The 18312-nt window shown below is 41.3% G+C and overlaps 1 protein-coding gene across 2 annotated transcripts in view; it reads right to left on the reverse strand.

Moving 5' to 3' along the window:
* The window catches only part of LOC140476176 (snRNA-activating protein complex subunit 1-like), a 36787-nt gene extending 26552 nt beyond the window's left edge, over positions 1 to 10235 (reverse strand). The window contains exons 1-3 of one of the 2 annotated variants that reach the window (XM_072568353.1): positions 10134 to 10233; positions 5072 to 5197; positions 4824 to 4980 (exon numbers count right to left, since the gene is read on the reverse strand). In XM_072568353.1, coding sequence (XP_072424454.1) covers positions 4824 to 4951 — 128 coding nt within the window. In that variant the 5' untranslated portion in view covers positions 4952 to 4980; positions 5072 to 5197; positions 10134 to 10233. Of the gene's footprint in view, positions 1 to 4823; positions 4981 to 5071; positions 5198 to 10133 lie in introns of both variants that reach the window. The other variant, XM_072568352.1, reaches the window with a different exon arrangement.
* Positions 10236 to 18312: the final 8077 nt, after the last annotated feature.

Here is an 18312-nt window from a genome sequence, read left to right on the forward strand (position 1 = left end):
ACATTTTGAAACCCATGGTAAGCAAGTGATATACATGCACCAGTCTGTATACCAAAAGAGCAGAGGGACACAGGATGTTGTGGTTTAAATTCATTCATAACCCACATTCCTGCTACTGCTGTTGCTGCTGCTGCTGGATTTTTTTAACTTAATCTGAGGAAATGGAGTTTTGGCTTTGATTAACTATTGAAATGCTACAATCTTAAAAGTTCTACTGTATTGCAAGAGAAATTTCTGTCTGTTTTAATTTAAACCAGCCACCAACACAAAAAACAGAGTGAGAAAAAAATTGTGGAATTTAAAAACGTTAACTTGCTTTCATACAACACCTTTAATCCAGCAAATCAACTCAAGATGCTACACAGGAATGGTGGTAGAGTAACTTTGACATTTATATTCATATTGATAGGAAAAACTTGAAAAGACAATATAAATTGATAAAGTGCATCGAAGGTTATAGCAGAAAAAAAGCTCATGTTGTAGTAGTTAGCATATTAGTAAGCATAAAGGATTGGATGTAACAGGAAGCTGACAATAGACATGTTTACATCTTTGTCAAAGAGTGTGGTGCTGGAAAAGCACAGCCAGTCAGGCCGCATCCAAAGAGCAGGAGAATCGATGTTTTGAGCATAAGGTCTTCGCCAGGAGCTTCTGCTCGAAACATCGATTCTCCTGCTCCTTGGATACTGCCTGACCAGCTGTGCTTTTCCAGCACCAAATTCTCCAACTCTGATCTCCAGCATCTGCTATCCTCACTTTCTCCTACATTCTGCATCTTTGGCAAGATGTAACAAGTTCATCTTGTAGCCACAAGAATCGGTGCTGGAACCTCAACCACTCGCAATTTATATAAATTACTTAGATTAAGAGACTAAATTTGTTATCAATCTTTGCGTTATCAGCAAAATAAGTTGTGAAGAAAATAAAGCAAGGCAACAAAAAGATATACAGAATATATAAAGAATGGCAAATGGTGTATAATGTCGAAAGATGTAAAATTGCCTGTTTTGGCAGGAAGAATGAGAAGAAGCATGTTACTTAAAAGGTAAAAGATATCCAAGTACCGGGATACAGAGGGAGCTGGGTATCATAGAGGTTTACTACATCGGTAAAGCAAGTCATAGTCATTGTGTCATAGAGATGTACAGCATGGAAACAGACCCTTCGGTCCAACCCATCCATGCCGACCAGATATCCCAACCCAATCTCGTCCCACCTGCCAGCACCCGGCCCATATCTCTCCAAACCCTTCCTATTCATAGACCCATCCAAATGCCTTTTAAATGTTGCAATTGTACCAGCCTCCACACTTCCTCTGGCAGCTCATTCCATACACTCTGTGTGAAAAAGTTGCCCTTTAGGTCTTTTTTATATCTTTCCCATCTCACTCTAAGCCCTCTAGTCCTGGAATCCCCGACCCCAGGGAAAAGACTTTGACTATTTATCTTGTCATGCTCCTCATGATTTTGTAAACATTTCTAAGGTCACCCCTCAACCTCCGATGCTCCAGGGAAAACAGCCCCAGCTTGTTCAGCCTCTCCCTATTGCTCAAATCCTCCAACCCTTGCAACATCCTTGTAAGTCTTTTCTGAACCCTTTCAAGTTTCACAACATCTTTCCGATAGGAAGGAGACCAGAATTGCACGCAATATTCCAAAAGTGGCCTAACCAATGTCCTCTACAGCCACAACTCTGACCTCCCAACGCTGTACTCATTACTCTGACCAATAAAGGAAAGCATACCAAATGCCTTCTTCACTATCCTATCTACCTGCGACTCCACTTTCAAGGAGCTATGAACCTGCACTCCAAGGTCTCTTAGTTCAGCAATACTCTCTAGGACCTTACCATTAAGTGTATGCATCCTGCTAAGATTTCCTTTCCCAAAATGCAGCACCTTGCATTTATCTGAATTAAACTCCATCTGCCACTTCTCAGCTCATTGGCCCATCTGGTCCAGATCCTGTTGTAATCTGAGGTAACCTTCTTCGCTGTCCACTACTCCTCCAATTTTGGTGTCATCTGCAAACTTACCAACTGTACCTCTTATGCTCACATCCAAATCATTGTAATCAGGAAAGTTAATAGAATATTATAATTTATTGCAAGAGCAATTGCATTCAGTTATAAAGTTACGATTCAGTTTTAAAGGACAAAGGTCAGATGACATGAGGAATACTGTGCACAGTACTGGTCACTTTATTTAAGGAAGGATATAAATATATTAGAAACAGTTCAGAAGTATATTAGACTAATGTCTAATGAGGAAAGGTTGAACACATCTGGCTTATATCTGCTGAAACTTAAAAGAATAAGAAGTGATTTGAGTTAAACTTATAAAATCTTCACTGGTCTTGATAGAATAATGTCATTTCTTGATTCCCATTACTGCTTCTCCAGTGCTCCAATGTCCATAAGCCTCTCTTCCCTTTTCCACATCTAATAAAGAAAGAATTTAATACTATTTTTTATTACTAGCTAGCTTACTCTCATATTTAATCTTCTTCCTCTTATTGTCTTTTTCTGTTGTTCCCTGCTGGTTTTCAGAAGACTTCCCAATCCTCTGACATTCCACTTCACCAAATTGCATGCTTTTTCATCTGCTTTTATGCCATCCCTGACTTCCCTCGTCCTCCCTAAGACTTTCCATCTCTCTTTTCTTAAGATGTGCTTTAAAACCTAGCACATTGACCAAGTTCTTTAATGTGTCTGAATAGCACTATAGAAGGCTCAGTTTGCGCTTGTTTAGCATTGGGCAAAAGATAACGGTCTTGCCAGCAATGCTCAAATCTAGGTTGAATTTTAAAAGTAACCATTCCCCTAAATTCTCTTGGCAGGTTCAACTATATTAAAAGGGTCTATATAAATGCAAGTTACTATTACTGGAAAATGGTGCTTCACTAATACTTGTAATTTCGTTTACAATGCTGCAGCATACAAACATTACAACATCTTGTGTTATACAACAAGCTTCTCAACTCAGGGTCTGAGAGGTATCTGGCAAAAATCAATTCCCAAACAAGCATCACTGAATGATATCAAGGACTACCATGGAAACCACCATATATGGTCAATGGTCTAACATGTTAGCAAAGAGACATGGTTAAGTTTCAGAAGGGATACTCCATTCAGCTTGCTAGTTAACAAGAAACAAGTGAGAGATGGTGCAGTCATCAACACGATCAGTATTCTTATCAGGTCAGTGACACTTTGGCAACCTTCCTTATAGAATTATACTGAAGCAGTTAAACTACCAATCTCAGTGCTTGCCAAACTCTATGATAGCTTAATCAAAGTCAACAACAGTCTAACTGGATCAGAATTCAACTTCAGGGACAGGCTTAACTTCATAATAAATCTCGCAACCTCTATGCCAACCTATCAATTTCAATAACACATTCTCATCTTCACCCTACCAACCTCAGCCACAGTTTACTCAGATCAATGAGTAGAATCAAGATTAATTTAATGTGAAACCTCCACATCTCAAAGGAATTGTTGTTCAACATCAATAAAATGTTTCACAATAAGTAAAGCAAAAACGATACAAAAATTTAGTCGCACAGTTGATTTTTAAAGAGAAGGAATACTTACACTTTGTGACAGAGGTTCAGAGCAATTTTATTACATAATGGATGGAATCCTCAGAAGCAAAAACGTTGAGAATCCCTGGCTAATAAGGTTTGTGTCTGTGATGGAATCAAGCTCAATAAATGCTAGAGTGTTTAGGTGGGGAAGAATGGAAAAGGATTGATCACAGATTAGCCTGCTATGCTTACATATCTCAATTTATGGTCTACTGGCTTGAATATTGTTAATGCCACTCATTCCAATGCATTGCAGGAGACAACAGCCAGTCCAGATGTGGTAGGTTTCCTTTCCTTAAGAATGAGTGAACCAGTTGGATTTATACAATAAAGACATGGTCACTTTGTTGCTAGACTAAATCATTAGATTCAGAGAATTAATTTATGAAGAAATTTGAATATTCAACCTCTGGTTTCCTCATGCAGTAACTTAACAAACTGGTCTGTGCCCATAATTACTATACCTTCTCATGTTTGAAATATTTTAAGCTACCCAGATGAATACCTATATAGTAAAAATCACACCAAATAACCAAGTGAGGTTTTGAACTTTTAACTCATAATTACACAAGTATAATTTTTTAAATGGACAGCTACCTAATTTTTGAGAAGCTGATAACTTGAATTTGCTTATTACAGTTGGTGATAAGATTTGCTCTGAAGACCCATTTTGTAAATACAAAATTAAAACAAGAACCACAGATGTTGGAAATCTGAAACAAAAACATAAATTATTGGAGAAACTCAGCAGGTTTGGCAACATCTGCGGAGAGAAAACAGTCGATGTTGCTGGTCTACTGACCACTCTTCAGAATGTGGATCACTGGTCCCAAATCATTATCTTTGTTTTCTCTCCACAGATGCTGCCAGACCTGCTGCGTTTCTGCAGCCATTTCTGTTCGAGGTAATTATGCGGCATATTTGTGACTGAGCATTTCACACTGGGTTTAATCACTGGTTTATGCAGAATTAACTAATGGTAACTGGAGGGCCACTGATCTAACCAGCACTAAATTCAGCCTGGGTACATGCATGACCTGAGTGGGAACTAGATCAGGTTCAGGTGTGGTGCACTTTGTGGCCAAATAGATGCAATAGTCACCATGTCAGCTCACACATGGACAAATATAATTGATAAGATATTGAAGGAGAACCAACACCTTTAGAAATGCAGCCTAGCAGAAGCAGCCAATGCATAGAGGGGATAACTGTCTAACAAAAGAAAATGGTTCTTACTAAAAGATGGTGGAAAACTTCATGTCCCTCCAGATTGCAGAGAATTCCTCATAGCGCACACTTTCAGTCTGTTGGAACCGCAACAGCAGCCTCTCAAAGTCATTCTTCAATCCCGCTGTCAATGACATGATTTCTGCAATGTCGAGTCACAGATAGGCTAGCAACAGACAAACATCAACCTCAATGAGACACTTTTCGAGAACAGGTTAAAGTACCAAATATGTTTGTGTACACAAAACACTGCCTACCTATTTTTCAAATCAACAGTAAGCTGGCACTGGAAAGGCTTGTTCAGTCAGTGAATAGCTGAGCCACACAGAGCACAAACTTCAATCAGATATTGTTGCTAGTTCAGTTGCAAAAAACTAGAGCATCTGTGAGCAAGAAGAATAGGGCCAGACATTCAATCAAGAAGATCCCACGTTCGCCTGCTAACCTGCGTTAAATTCGCTGACTTTAGTGTTCCAGGGGCAAGCAAGAAAATAAATTAACCAGGTTTTCCAATCTGAGTATCACCAATTCAAAATAAAGATGATTGTCTGCCATCAAAAAAATCTCAGTAAACATCAAACCTAAAATAGATGCAGCTATGGTATTCAATATTGAGCCCATTCCCAGATCTGTAGGAAAGCTACAGCAAGGGACTTTTGTTTGTAATTCTTTTCACCACATTGAGAGATACTTGGTAGGCCAACACTGATTTCACATTCTCTATACGCAACCAAGCAAGTGTTAGTGAGTTGTCATGTTTAACTGTCACAAACCACGTGGTGTAGGTATACCCACAGCGATGTTAGGAAGTTCTAATATTTTGATTCAGAATCAATAATAGAATGGCAATTAAAGTTCTAAGGGTCATGTATGGCTTGAAGGGAATTTTCAAATGGCCAAGTTCTCATTCATCTGTTGGATGTCATGGGTTTACATATGGACATACAAACAAGGAACAAGGTTCGGTCCTTTAAGCCTGCTCTGCCACTCAATAAGGTCATGGCAATCTGATTTTCTCAAACTCTACACTCCTGCATATCCACAACAATCTTCCATCCCTTTAGCAATCAAGAATCTACCACTTCTTTAAAGATAGAAAGAAGCTGCTTCCACTGCCTTTTGAGATGGGAATTCCAAAGACCCTCAATACTGAGAGAGAAAAAAAATTCCTCATCTTTGTTTTAAATGGACACCCTTTATGTTTGATCTATGACCCCTAGTTATAGATTCTCTCTCAAGTGGAAACATGCTTTCAGCTTCCAGTCAGTTAAGTGCCTTCATGAACTGATGTTTCAGCTAAATCACCCCAGACTCTTAAGCTCAAGAAGAAATTTTCTCATCTTTCCTCATGAGGCAACCTGTTCATTTGAGGCATTAGTTGAAAATGTTCTTTGAACTGCTTCCAAAATCCTTCTCTACGACACTGACCAGTACTGTACAGAGTACTCAAAATGCAATCTTACCAATGCCCTGTATAATTGACGCATAACCTCCTTACTCCTGCATTCAATTCTCCTCACAATAAACTACAACATTTGATTACTTGCCGTACCTGCATACTAATTTTCTGCGAGTCATGTGCAAGGACATTTGGATCTCACTACATCTCAGAGTTCTGCAACCACTCAACATTGAGATAATATACTTTTTTTTTAAGTTCTTTTTGACAAAGTGGACAATTTCAACTTTTTCATATTGTACTCCATTTGTTAGATCTTTGACCACTCATTTAATCTATATCCTTTTGTCAGCTCGTGTCCTCTTCACAACTTACCTACCTACCTATCTTTGTGCTAAGCTACCACATATGGAACAGTACAGCAAAGGAACAGACCCTTTGGCCTACTATGTCTGTGCTAACCTTGATGCCACTCTCAACTAATGCTATCTGCCTGTACATAGTCTGTAACCCTTATCCCCTCCCTGTTCACGCGTTGAAGTGTCTCTTAAACATGCTGTCATACATCTTTGATCCTGTCATCCAAATCATTTATATGAATTGTAAAGAATTAGGCACCAGCACTGATCCTGTTGATACACCAAGACACCCCGCCAGCCTGAAAAAGATGCACTCATTCTTAGTCACTGCAGCATCATAGCTAACTAATACATTTTATTTTAGAACTTTCTGTGACTAAAACAAGTGCACTAATTTAAAACATATTGTTGGGTTCAGTGATCAATTGATACTGATTAATTGATCTTTTTTAATTTTTCTAAGTTTTGGTTAAGATCAGAGAAAGGCATGGCTTTGATTTAACTTTCAAATTTATTTTCAGATTCTGCTGAAAGATACTGGATACGTTGTTGCAGTACATTTTGTGGACTGCCACTGTTTATTAATAGTGGAAGAAGTGAATGTTTAAGGTGGTGGATGTGGTGTCAATCAAGCAGACTGCTTTATCCTGGATGGTGTCAAGTTTCTTGAATATTATTGGAACAGCACCCGTCCATAGGATCATAGTATCATACAGCATGGAAACAGACCCTTTGGTCCAACTAGTCCACACCAACAATGCTCCCAAACTAAACTTGTTTCACCTACCTGTGTTTGGCCCATATCCCTCCAAACCTTTCCTATTCATGTAATTGTCCAAATGTCTTTTAAACATTGCAACCGTACCTGCATCCACCATTTCCTCTGACAATTAATTCCATACACTGACCACATTATGTAAAAAAAAGTTGCCTCTCATGACCTTTTTAAATTTTTCTCTTCTCATCTTAAAAATATGCTCCCTATTTGCCCACCTTAGGGCAAAATCCTTTGCTATTCACCTTATCTATGCCCCTCACAATTTTAAAAGGTCACCCCTCAATCTCCTACACTCCATTGAGAAAAGTCCCAGCCTATCCAGTCTGTTTTTATAACTCAAACTTTCCATTCCTAGTAACATCCTGGTAAATCTTTTCTGAACCCTCCCCAATTTAATAATGTCCTTCCTATAGCAGGACGACTAGAACTGCACACAGTAGTCCAGAAGAGGCCTCCTGCACAACATGACATACCAACCGGTATACTCAAAGGTCTGAGCAGTGAAGGCAAGTGTGCTAAATGCCTTTTTAACCACCCAGTCTACCTGTGAAGTGAACCTCAAAAGAACTATACAACCCTTACATATATCTGTTCAACAATACTGCCCAGGACCCTACCATTAATTGTATATGTCCTGGCCTTGTTTGTTTTATAAAATTGCATTTATCAAAATTAAACTCCATCTGCCACTCCTCAGCCCAATTGATCAAGATCCCTTTGTAATCTTAGATAACCTTCTTCACTATTCACTATAATCACTATAAATGCCAGAGGAAACATCACAGAAGTGCTTCACAGGAGGCTCCCAAGCACTGAGGATGTCACCTAGACAGGGGACGAAATGTCTGCAACACAAATTCCCAGCTCGGCAAACAGAACCACAACAACTTTTCACAATACTTCCAATTTTGTGTCATCAGCAAAGTTACTCACCATGCGTATATTCTCAGCAAAATCATTTATATAAAATGAGCAACAAAAGTGGACCCAGGACCGATCCCTGTGGAACACCACTGGTCACAGGCATCCAGTACGAAAAACAACCCTACACCATCATCCTCTGTCTCCTGCTATGAAGCCAATTTTGTATCCAGCTGACAAGCTCACCCTGAATCTCATATGATCTAACTTTAATTATTAGTATACAATATGGAACCTTCATACATCATCATAGACTCCCCTTCAGCCCACCAAGTCCACACCAACCCTCTGAAGAGCAACCCAACCAGACCCATTCCCCCACCCTATTATCCTTACCCCTGACCAATGCAACTAACCTACACATCCCTGAACACTATGGGACATTTAGCATGGCCAATTCACCTAACCTGCACATCTTTGGATTGTGGGAGGAAACCGGAGCACCTGAAGGAAACCCACACAGACACAGGGAGAATATGCAAACTCAAAGAGTTTGCCCAAGGCTGGAATTGAACCCAGGTTCCTGGAGGTGTGAGGCAGCAGTGCTAACCACTGAGCCACTGTGCCATCCCAAGCCTTGTCAAAGGCTTTACTAAAATTCAAGCAAACAACATCTATTGCTCTGCCCACATCCAGGCAAGTGGAGAGTACTATCAAGATTTGTGTTTTGCAGATGGTGGATAGGCTTTGGAGAATTAGAAGGCCAGTTATTCATGTCAGAATTCCTGCTCTTGTAGCTATATGGCTAGTCCAGTTCAGTTACCAGTCAATGATAACCTCAACATGCTGACTGTGGAAATTTCAGCAATGGGAATTCACATATCAAAGAGAAATGGTTGGATTCTCTTGTTGGAGATGGCTGCTGCCTGACATTTGGGTGGCACAAATGCTATTGGCTACATGTTAAACTATCATTTGAGACAGCACAGTGTTACCTAATGATGGATGATGCTCAAATGAGGTACAATAACATCTCTGAATAGGGTGATCAGAAATATCTAGACATAAAGAATTTCTAACATAAATATACATTAGTTAGCAATTAATCATGTCACGTGTGGCAACAGCACCTTAATATATGTATGCCTTAACTGAGGCTCACAATAAACAAACTAACGCAAATGTTGCAAATTAGAAAATGCTGAAAACATTCAGATCTCAACCTCAGCTGAGAGAACAGGAAAATTAATGTTTCAGATGTAGACATTTTTTCCTAAGATCTTATGTCCCAAAGAAGAAAACGTTTTGCAAAACCTTAACTTGTTTGTTAAATGTGCACTAGTGCCAAATAACCCGTTTATAATCTGTTTCCCGGGCTGTGTGCCCCAAACCAAAGGAGACCAAGAAGTGGACCATTCGGCCCATCGACCCCTGCTCCGACAAAAACCACCCACATTCATTATCAATCTCCCCGCTACAGATCAAAGTAAGGCGCATTCCCGCGGGGATTCAGGAGCAGCGAAAACTCCTTTTTATCTTTGGTTTCAAGGAATAATTTCTGAGACAGAGTTTTTGTTTAACTGGGCCAAAGGGAAGGTGTTGTTGGACAACATTAAACATGTGCGCGCACACACACACACAGGGCCCTTGGCTGCACTCTGCTCAGATCATGCGGTGTTTTCACGGTCCCAGCAGTAAATTCTAGAAGATTTTTTCTTATAAAAATAAAAATACAGCTTCCCCCCCCCCCGAGTAAAGATGGGCCCGGGCCCAGGGACACAGGTTCACATCCGAGCAAAAAGCTGGGGGGGGGGGAGCCAAAATGCTCCCATCGCCGGCCCTGTAGTGACCCTTTGACCGCCCGCAATCGCCTCAGCTCCCGTCCCTCTCCCTCTCCCTCTCCCTGACCCCAGACCCGTTACCAGGGCCCCGGCTCGAGCGCCTTCCTCCACCCGCGGCCAAAGCGCGGCGTCTCCGAGCGACAGGAGGCTCGAGCCGCCGTCCCTCCGCTGGCCGCTAGGGGGGAGCGCGGAGCAGCCTGACCAACACGCTCTGCTCCAGGGAATGTACAGTCGTGTGTGTGTGTGTGTGTGTGTGTGTTCCCAGTGAGGAACATAGTCCTGCACCACACAAACCAGTGAACTACATTAACGTGTGTGTGTGTATGTGCGCGCAACATAAATTGTAACGCAAACGGCGTTCCTAAAACAAAGCGTGATTGCCAAAAGGGTGTGGGCATTGCCAGAATTTATCACCCATCCCTTGGGTGAGTTCTGGTGACTATTTCTCCTGGAGCCTTGGGTGGTAGGTACACCACAGTCCTGCTAAGGAGGAAATTTCGGGATTTTGACTCAGCCACATTGCAGGGACGGCAGAGCCATGTAGTTCATAGCCAGGATGGGGGAGGTGGAACTTGCAGGCTTTAGTGTCCCCGTTTATCTGCTGCCCTTCTACTACATGGTAGTGTTCATGAGTTTGGGCAAGTTGGATTTGTCCTTTATTCCGGGCAGGACAGACCTGGACAATGTGCACGTTGTCAGGTGGTTGCCAGTATTGTGAGTCTGTGTTGGAACAGCTTGGCTGGATCCGTAACTGAAGCAAAATGTAAATCAAAATGAAAGCAAACTTAAATAAGGAGATTTTTTAAAAATAGCTTGACAAAGAAGAAACGTTAAAATGTGGAAACAGACCCAAAATTGCCATAACAATAAAATGGGAGGTACTCTTGCATTTCCGTGTGATTGATCTTGTGCAAGATCTATCAGAAGAGAAGAATGTGAGATGCGGCCTTCAGGGCAATTCTTCAATATGGTTGGAAGTGTAGCAATGACCTGACTATCTCTGCTTATTTTGTGCATCAATAATATTTATACTGAGGATGCGCAGGTGTGCAATGGAATCCAGTCTGCAATCACCTCTGCCCAGACGGAATTTCACATTGACCCCAAAGTCCCAAACTTCCCCAGGGAACCTGTGCTCCACAACCTGAGATGCTTCAGGAATTTTAGATTTGTCCCCTTTAAGGACATAAAAAGGCGGGCACTGTATTGACTGCTGCTGCACACCGTCCACTTCTTCTCCATCAACCACCGCCCGGACACACTTTAACGTGCCCATTTGTCACCGGCCAGTGGGGATCTCCAGTGGAGGGCTCTCTATGCGGGAGTCCTCCCCCTTTCTCTCGCGGATCTGGGGTGGAGGGTGCTGCACACAGCGGTCCCCTGCAACAGCAGATTGCGGTGGTTCACGGACTCCCAGCCCAACTGCTTGTTCTGTGGTGCTGTGGAGTCCGTGGACCAAGTATATATTGGGTGTGGGCGCTTGCACTCCCTTTTTAATTTTCTTAAAAACCTCCTTCTCTGTTTTTGGTTGCACTTCAGTCCCACAGTCCTGATCGTCGGGCACCCCGTACGGAGGAGAAGGGCAGGTCCAAAGACCTGCTTGTGGGTCTGCTCTTGGGCCTGGCCAAACTGGCCATAATCAGATCCAGGCAGCGGGCCATGGAGGGGGTTGTTAGGGCCGATTGCCTGACCCTCTTCTGCGGTTTTGTTAGAGCCCGGTGTCTTTGGAGAAGGAGCACGTGGTGTCCACTAACACCCTTGAGCTATTTAGGGAGAGGTGGGCGCCGCAGGGAGTGGAGTGTATTATTTATAGAGTCATAGAGATGTACAGCACAGAAACAGACCCTTCGGTCCAGCCTGTCCATGCCTACCAGATATCCCAACACAATCTAGTCCCACCTGCCAGCACCCGGCCCGTATCCCTCCAAACTCTTCCTATTCATATACCCATCCAAATGCCTCTTAAATGTTGCATTTGTACCAGCCTCCACCACATCCTCTGGCAGCTCATTCCATACACGTACTACCCTCTGCGTGAAACAGTTGCCCCGTATATCTTTCCCCTGTCACCCATAACCTATGCCCTCAAGTTCTGGACACTCCGACCCCAGGGAAAAGACTTTGCCTATTTATCCTATCCATGCCCCTCATAATTTTAGAAACCTCTATAAGGTCACCCCTCAGCATCCAACGCTCCAGGGAAAACAGTCCCAGCCTGTTCAGTCTCTCCCTGTAGCTCAGATCCTCCAACCTTGGCAACATCCTTGTAAATCTTTTCTGAACCCTTTCAAGTTTCACAACTTCTTTCCGATAGGAAGGAGACCAGAATTGCACACAATATTCCAACAGTGGCCTAACCAATGTCCTGTACAGCCGCAACATGACCTCCCAACTCCTGTACTCAAAACTCTGACCAATAAAGGAAAGTATACCAAACGCCTTCTTCACAATCCTATCTACCTCCAACTCCACTTTCAAGGAGCTATGAACTTGCACTCCATGGTCTCTTTGTTCAGCAACACTCCCTAGGACCTTACCATTAAGTGTATGCATCCTGCTAAGATTTGCTTTCCCAAAATGCAGCACCTCGCATTTATCTGAATTAAACTCCATCTGCCACTTCTCAGCCCATTGGCCCATCTGATCCAGATCCTGTTGTAATCTGAGGTAATCTTCTTTGCTGTCAACTTCACCTCCAATTTTGGTGTCATCTGCAAACTTACTAACTGTACCTCTTATGCTCACATCCAAATCATTTATGTAAATGACAAAAAGTAGAGGGCCCAGCACCGATCCTTGTGGCACTCCACTGGTCACAGGCCTCCAGTCTGAAAAACAACCCTCCACCACCACCCTCTGTCTTCTACCTTTGAGCCAGTTCTGTATCCAAATGGCTAGTTCTCCCTGTGTTCCGTGAGATCTAATCTTGCTAATCAGTCTCCCATGGGGAACCTTGTCGAACGCCGTACTGAAGTCCATATAGATCACGTCTACTGCTCTGCCCTCATCAATCTTCTTTGTTACTTCTTCAAAAAACTCAATCAAGTTTGTGAGACATGACTTCCCATGCACAAAGCCATGCTGACTATCTCTAATCAGTCCTTGCCTTTCCAGCATCTTGCAAATAAGGTTCCTTACTAAAAAAAATTGTTTAATGGCAAAAGAACCATAACTTATAAGTTCCATAAAAATATTATTAAGGTCACAGTTAAAGTAATTTTTAGGATTCCTCAGGATTCCCTGCAACAACTTGGCCACCACTGAGGTCAGGCTCACCGGTCTATAGTTCCCTGGCTTGTCTTTACCGCCCTTCTTAAACAGTGGCACCATGTTTGCCAACCTCCAGTCTTCCGGCACCTCACCTGTGACTATCAATGATACAAATATCTCAGCAAGAAGCCCAGCAATCACTTCTCTAGCTTCCCTCAGAATTCTCGGGTACACCTGATCAGGTCCTGGGGATTTATCCACTTTTAACCTTTTCAAGACATCCTCTGTAATCTGGACATTTTGCAAGATGTCACCATCTATTTCCCTACTGTCAATATTTTCCATATCCTTTTCCACAGTAAATACTGATACAAAATATTCATTTAGTATCTCCCCCATTTTCTGTGGCTCCACATAAAAGCCGCCTTGGGGCCCTATTCTCTCCCTAGTTACCCTTTTGTCCTTAATATATTTGTAAAACCCTTTGGATTCTCCTTAATTTTATTTGCCAAAGCTATCTCATGTCCCTGTTTTGCCCTCCTGATTTCCCTCTTAAGTATATTCCTAATTTCTTTCTACTCTTCTAAGGATTCACTCGATCTATCCTGTCTATACCTGACATATGCTTCCTTCTTTTTCTAAACCAAACCCTCAATTTCTTTAGTCATCCAGCATACCCTATACCTACCAGCCTTCCCTTTCACCCTCTCCATCTAAACCTTTAATACTATGGCAGTCCCAGTCAATGTTTGGAAAGTTAAAATCCCCTACCATAACTATCCTATTATTCTTACAGATGGCTGAGATATCCTTACAAGTTTCCCTGTCCAATTCTATCTTGATTTAATCCCTGCCCTCCCCTGCACTGTTTGATCACACAGCATTGCCCTTTGATGTGAAGGGCCCTGCTTGTCACAGGCCACTCGAGTGTTTCCTTTCTTCCTGGTGGTGGAAACTGAATAAAAATTTGCGCACCTTGTGTCTTTCACTGTGCCTCACACCTGCACAACAAAAAAGAAAAAAAAAGAGAAAAAAATATTTATACTGAACTTGAGGCAATGGTGGCCAAATTTCCAGATAACTTGAAATAGGAGGCATAAAAGAAATTCTGAGTGCCAAAAGAAATGGTGACAGGTTTTTAATAAACACACATTTGCTGATATGGTAATATTCCAGTGTTTTTATTGCTTAACTCTCCAGCACTCCCATTGAAGAATAACAAAAATAATCCTGGAGATATTAGAATATAATTGCTACTAGGTACCTACTCCAAATGGAGCCATCTAGACTTCAATTAACAATGGATGACTGTCATTTCATATAAAATTGTGGAATTGGTAAAAGAAAAGATGGAATTCAATGTCAGCAAGCATGAGGCATGGATGAGTTGGAGCAAAGGGTCTGTTCCCATGCTCTATGACTCTATGAATCTATATACTTTAGAACAACACAGAGAATTTCAAGGTTCAAATTCATAAGGTGTTAAGAACAGCATCTTGCAAATAAGGTTACTTACTAAAAAAAATTGTTTAATGGCAAAAGAACCATAACTTATAAGTTCCATAAAAATATTATTAAGGCCACAGTTAAAGTAATTTTTAGGTTCCATAGCATAGGAAGGACACAGAGGCAATATAAAGAGTAAAGCACAGATTCCCTAGAATTCTACTTCATGTGGGAAAATTGAAATATGAAGAAAGATTTGAAAAATTGAGGCTGTTTTACTGGAACAGTGAAGATTAATAGATGATGTGATTAGTGGTTTTAAAACTAATGTAAGGCTAAACAGAGAAGAAAAAAGCAGACTGTTCGAAGGTCTGATCGAAAGGTCTTAGATATAAGACTAAGTAAAAGATCTGGGATATAAGTTAGTCTAAAGGGTTTTGAGCAAATAGAACATATTACCAGAACTAATGAGAAGCAGAGACTGTCTCAACATTTAAGAATAATTAGCTAGAAGTTCTTGGGACTCAAACAATTATATAGTCAGCCATAGTAATTTAGAATTCAAATTGTGAAACATTAATCCTTTATTATCTCTTCCTAGCAGACTCCCTCTGCTGATACATTTATATATGGTAGCCTAATAATGCAATTTTTGTACACTACAGATGGTTAAAGGAAGCAATGGATAAAGAGACATCGAAATAAAGTGAGAACAAAGGATTAGGCCCACCACTCATGTCGAGGACAAACACCAACGTAGACTGATTGGATGAAATAAGCAGTAACTATGTTGTAATTGTTCTATAATTTTCTGTTACATTTTTCTGTACTTTGATGATTGTTACTGAATGAATTGTACTTATTAAGGAACTGCTAACACTGCTGCTACAACAAGTTACAAATTTAGTGTTGAGAGATGCTCAATAGAATCTGTTGCTCTCTGTAAAGGCTTTGAGATCAATACCAAAAGTGGCACTTATATTGATGTTGATATAGCTTTTAAAACATTTACATAGTGGTTTAATTCTAATAACCACACAAATATTTTTCAAATAGATGTAAGGTTATACAAAAGAACAAGACAGAATGGTAGGTAGTGGTTATGTTACTGGACTAGCAATCGAGCAGCTAGGAATAATATTCCAGAGTTCTCAAGTTGTTCACAGCAACTAGTGAACTTGAGTTTAATTAATGAAATACATCTGCAGTGGACATGCTAGTAACCATGTTAAGAATGTAACAACCAGATTGCAATTAAAAACCATCAAAATGAGGAGCTGGGATACAGTCTTGACCAGTTGCTGTGCTGGAAATTTTGGAAAACATTAAGATTGATAAGTCCCCAGGGCCAGACCAGATTTATCCTAGGCTGCTCCGGGAAGCGAGAAAGGAGATTGCTAAGCCACAAGCGGGGATATTTGCCTCCTCACTCTCCACAGGAATCGTACCGAAGGATTGGAAAGAGGTGAATGTTGTTCCTCTTTTCAAGAAGGGTAATAGGGAAATCCCTGGCAATTACAGACAAGTCAGTCCTACATCTGTGGTCGGCAAAGTTTTAGAAAGAATTCTGAGGGATAGGATTTATGACTATTTGACAAAGCATAGTGTGATTAAAGGCAGTCAGCATGGCTTTGTGAGGGGCAGGTCATGCCTCACAAATCTTAATGAGTTCTTTGAGGAGGTGACGAGACAGATCAACAAAGGTCAAGCAGCAGATGTGGTGGATATGGACGTCAGCAAGGCATTTAATAAGGTTCCCCATGGTTGGCTCAATCATAAAGTCAGGAATATGGGATACAGGGAGATTTGGCTATCTGGATTCCGAATTGGCTGGCTGACAGAAGGCAGAGAGTGGCTGCATCCTCGTGGCTCTGAACTAACTGAAACTGATTCAATTCCTTCACTACTTTCTTGATCACTTACTTATATATATGTTTATATATCTATTAAGATTTGTGAGGCATGACAAATGGGTGGCAACTTTGAGGGATCTATGTACTTGCACACCCAGATCCCTCTGTTCCTCCACACTGCCAAGAATCCTGTCTTTAATCCAATATTCAGCATTTGAGTTTGACCTTCCAAAATGCAGCATTTTGCATTTATCCAGGTTGAACTCCATCTGCCATTTCTCAGCCCAGCTCTGCATCCTCCAATTCCTTGATAAAGGAAGAGAGGAGACCTGATCGAGGTATACAAAATAATGAGTAGCATAGATAGTCAATAGCCAGAGACTTTTCCCAGGGCGGGATTGACTGGTACAAGGAGTCATAGTTTGAAGATATTAGGAGGAAGGTATAAAGGAGACATCAGAGGTAGGTTCTTTACGCAGAGAGTTGTGAATGCATGGAATGCATTGCCAGCTGTAGTGGTGGAAGCAGAGTCACTGGGGACATTTAAGTGACTGCTGGACATGCACATGGATAGCAGTGAGTTGAGGGGTGCGTAGGGTTACTATGTTTTACATTAGGATTAAATGTCAGCACAACATCATGAGCCAAAGGGCCTGTTCCGTGCTATACTTTTCTATGTTCTATGTTCTAAATTCACTATGCTTATTAGCCTCATTTCCCATATCCCTTGACCTCCTTGGAATCCAAACTCTGTCAACTTCAGCCTTGAATATATGACCAAGTATCCTACACCCTCTCAGTAGTGAATTCTAGATTCTCCTGCCAGGGACAACCACATCTACCCTCTCAGAATCTTAAATATTTCAATGTGATAATCATTCATTCTGCTGAACTCTTGAGAGATTTCTCCTAGTAGAACAATTCGTTCATTCCAGGAATCAATCTAATGAATCCTTCATTGGACTTTCTCTGATTCATAGAATGATAGAACCCCTCAGTATGAAAAGTGGCTATTCGGCCCATTGAATCTGCACCCACCCTCCAAAGAGCATCCCACCCAGATTCAGCCCCCTATCCTTCTAACTCCTGCATTTGCCACCTAGCCTGCACAATCCCTAGACACTGCAGACAATTTAGCATGGCCAATCCACCCAACCTGCGCATCCTTGGTCTTTGAGAGGAAACTGGACCACCCTGAGGAAACCCACACAGACACTGAGAGAACGTGCAAACTCTGAACTGAGAGTCACGTCCTTCATGCTGTGAGACAGTAGTGTTAACCATTGAGCCACTGTACCAGCCCAATCTTACCTTAGGAACAGTGGCCAAAGTATCTCAATATTTCATACGTGATTTTATTTGTACAATTGATCAAGCCATTAATACTGTATAACTTGATAAACGATTCAGGAAATTGGGCCAAGCGGTCATTTATTTTCATGCGTGGACAAGGAGAGCTAGTCCTATCATGGTCAAGTTTTAAAACATTCTGCTTGGGTTATAGACACCTATATAAAATAATACAACATACGTATTACAAATCCCACAAGTCTTCGTCCAGGTGCACTGTCTTGCCACAGTTTTCACAGGCACTGTCTGTATTTTCAGTGCTATCTTGCTGATATTGCTGTTCCTGTGGTACATTTGGAGTTCCCATTTGCTTTGCGGATTGATAATTTTACTCTGAACTAACTGAAACTGATTCAATTCCTTCACTACTTTCTTGATCACTTACTTATATATATGTTTAT

The sequence above is a fragment of the Chiloscyllium punctatum genome, chromosome 4 (genome assembly GCF_047496795.1).
Source record: "Chiloscyllium punctatum isolate Juve2018m chromosome 4, sChiPun1.3, whole genome shotgun sequence".
NCBI lineage: Eukaryota > Metazoa > Chordata > Chondrichthyes > Orectolobiformes > Hemiscylliidae > Chiloscyllium > Chiloscyllium punctatum.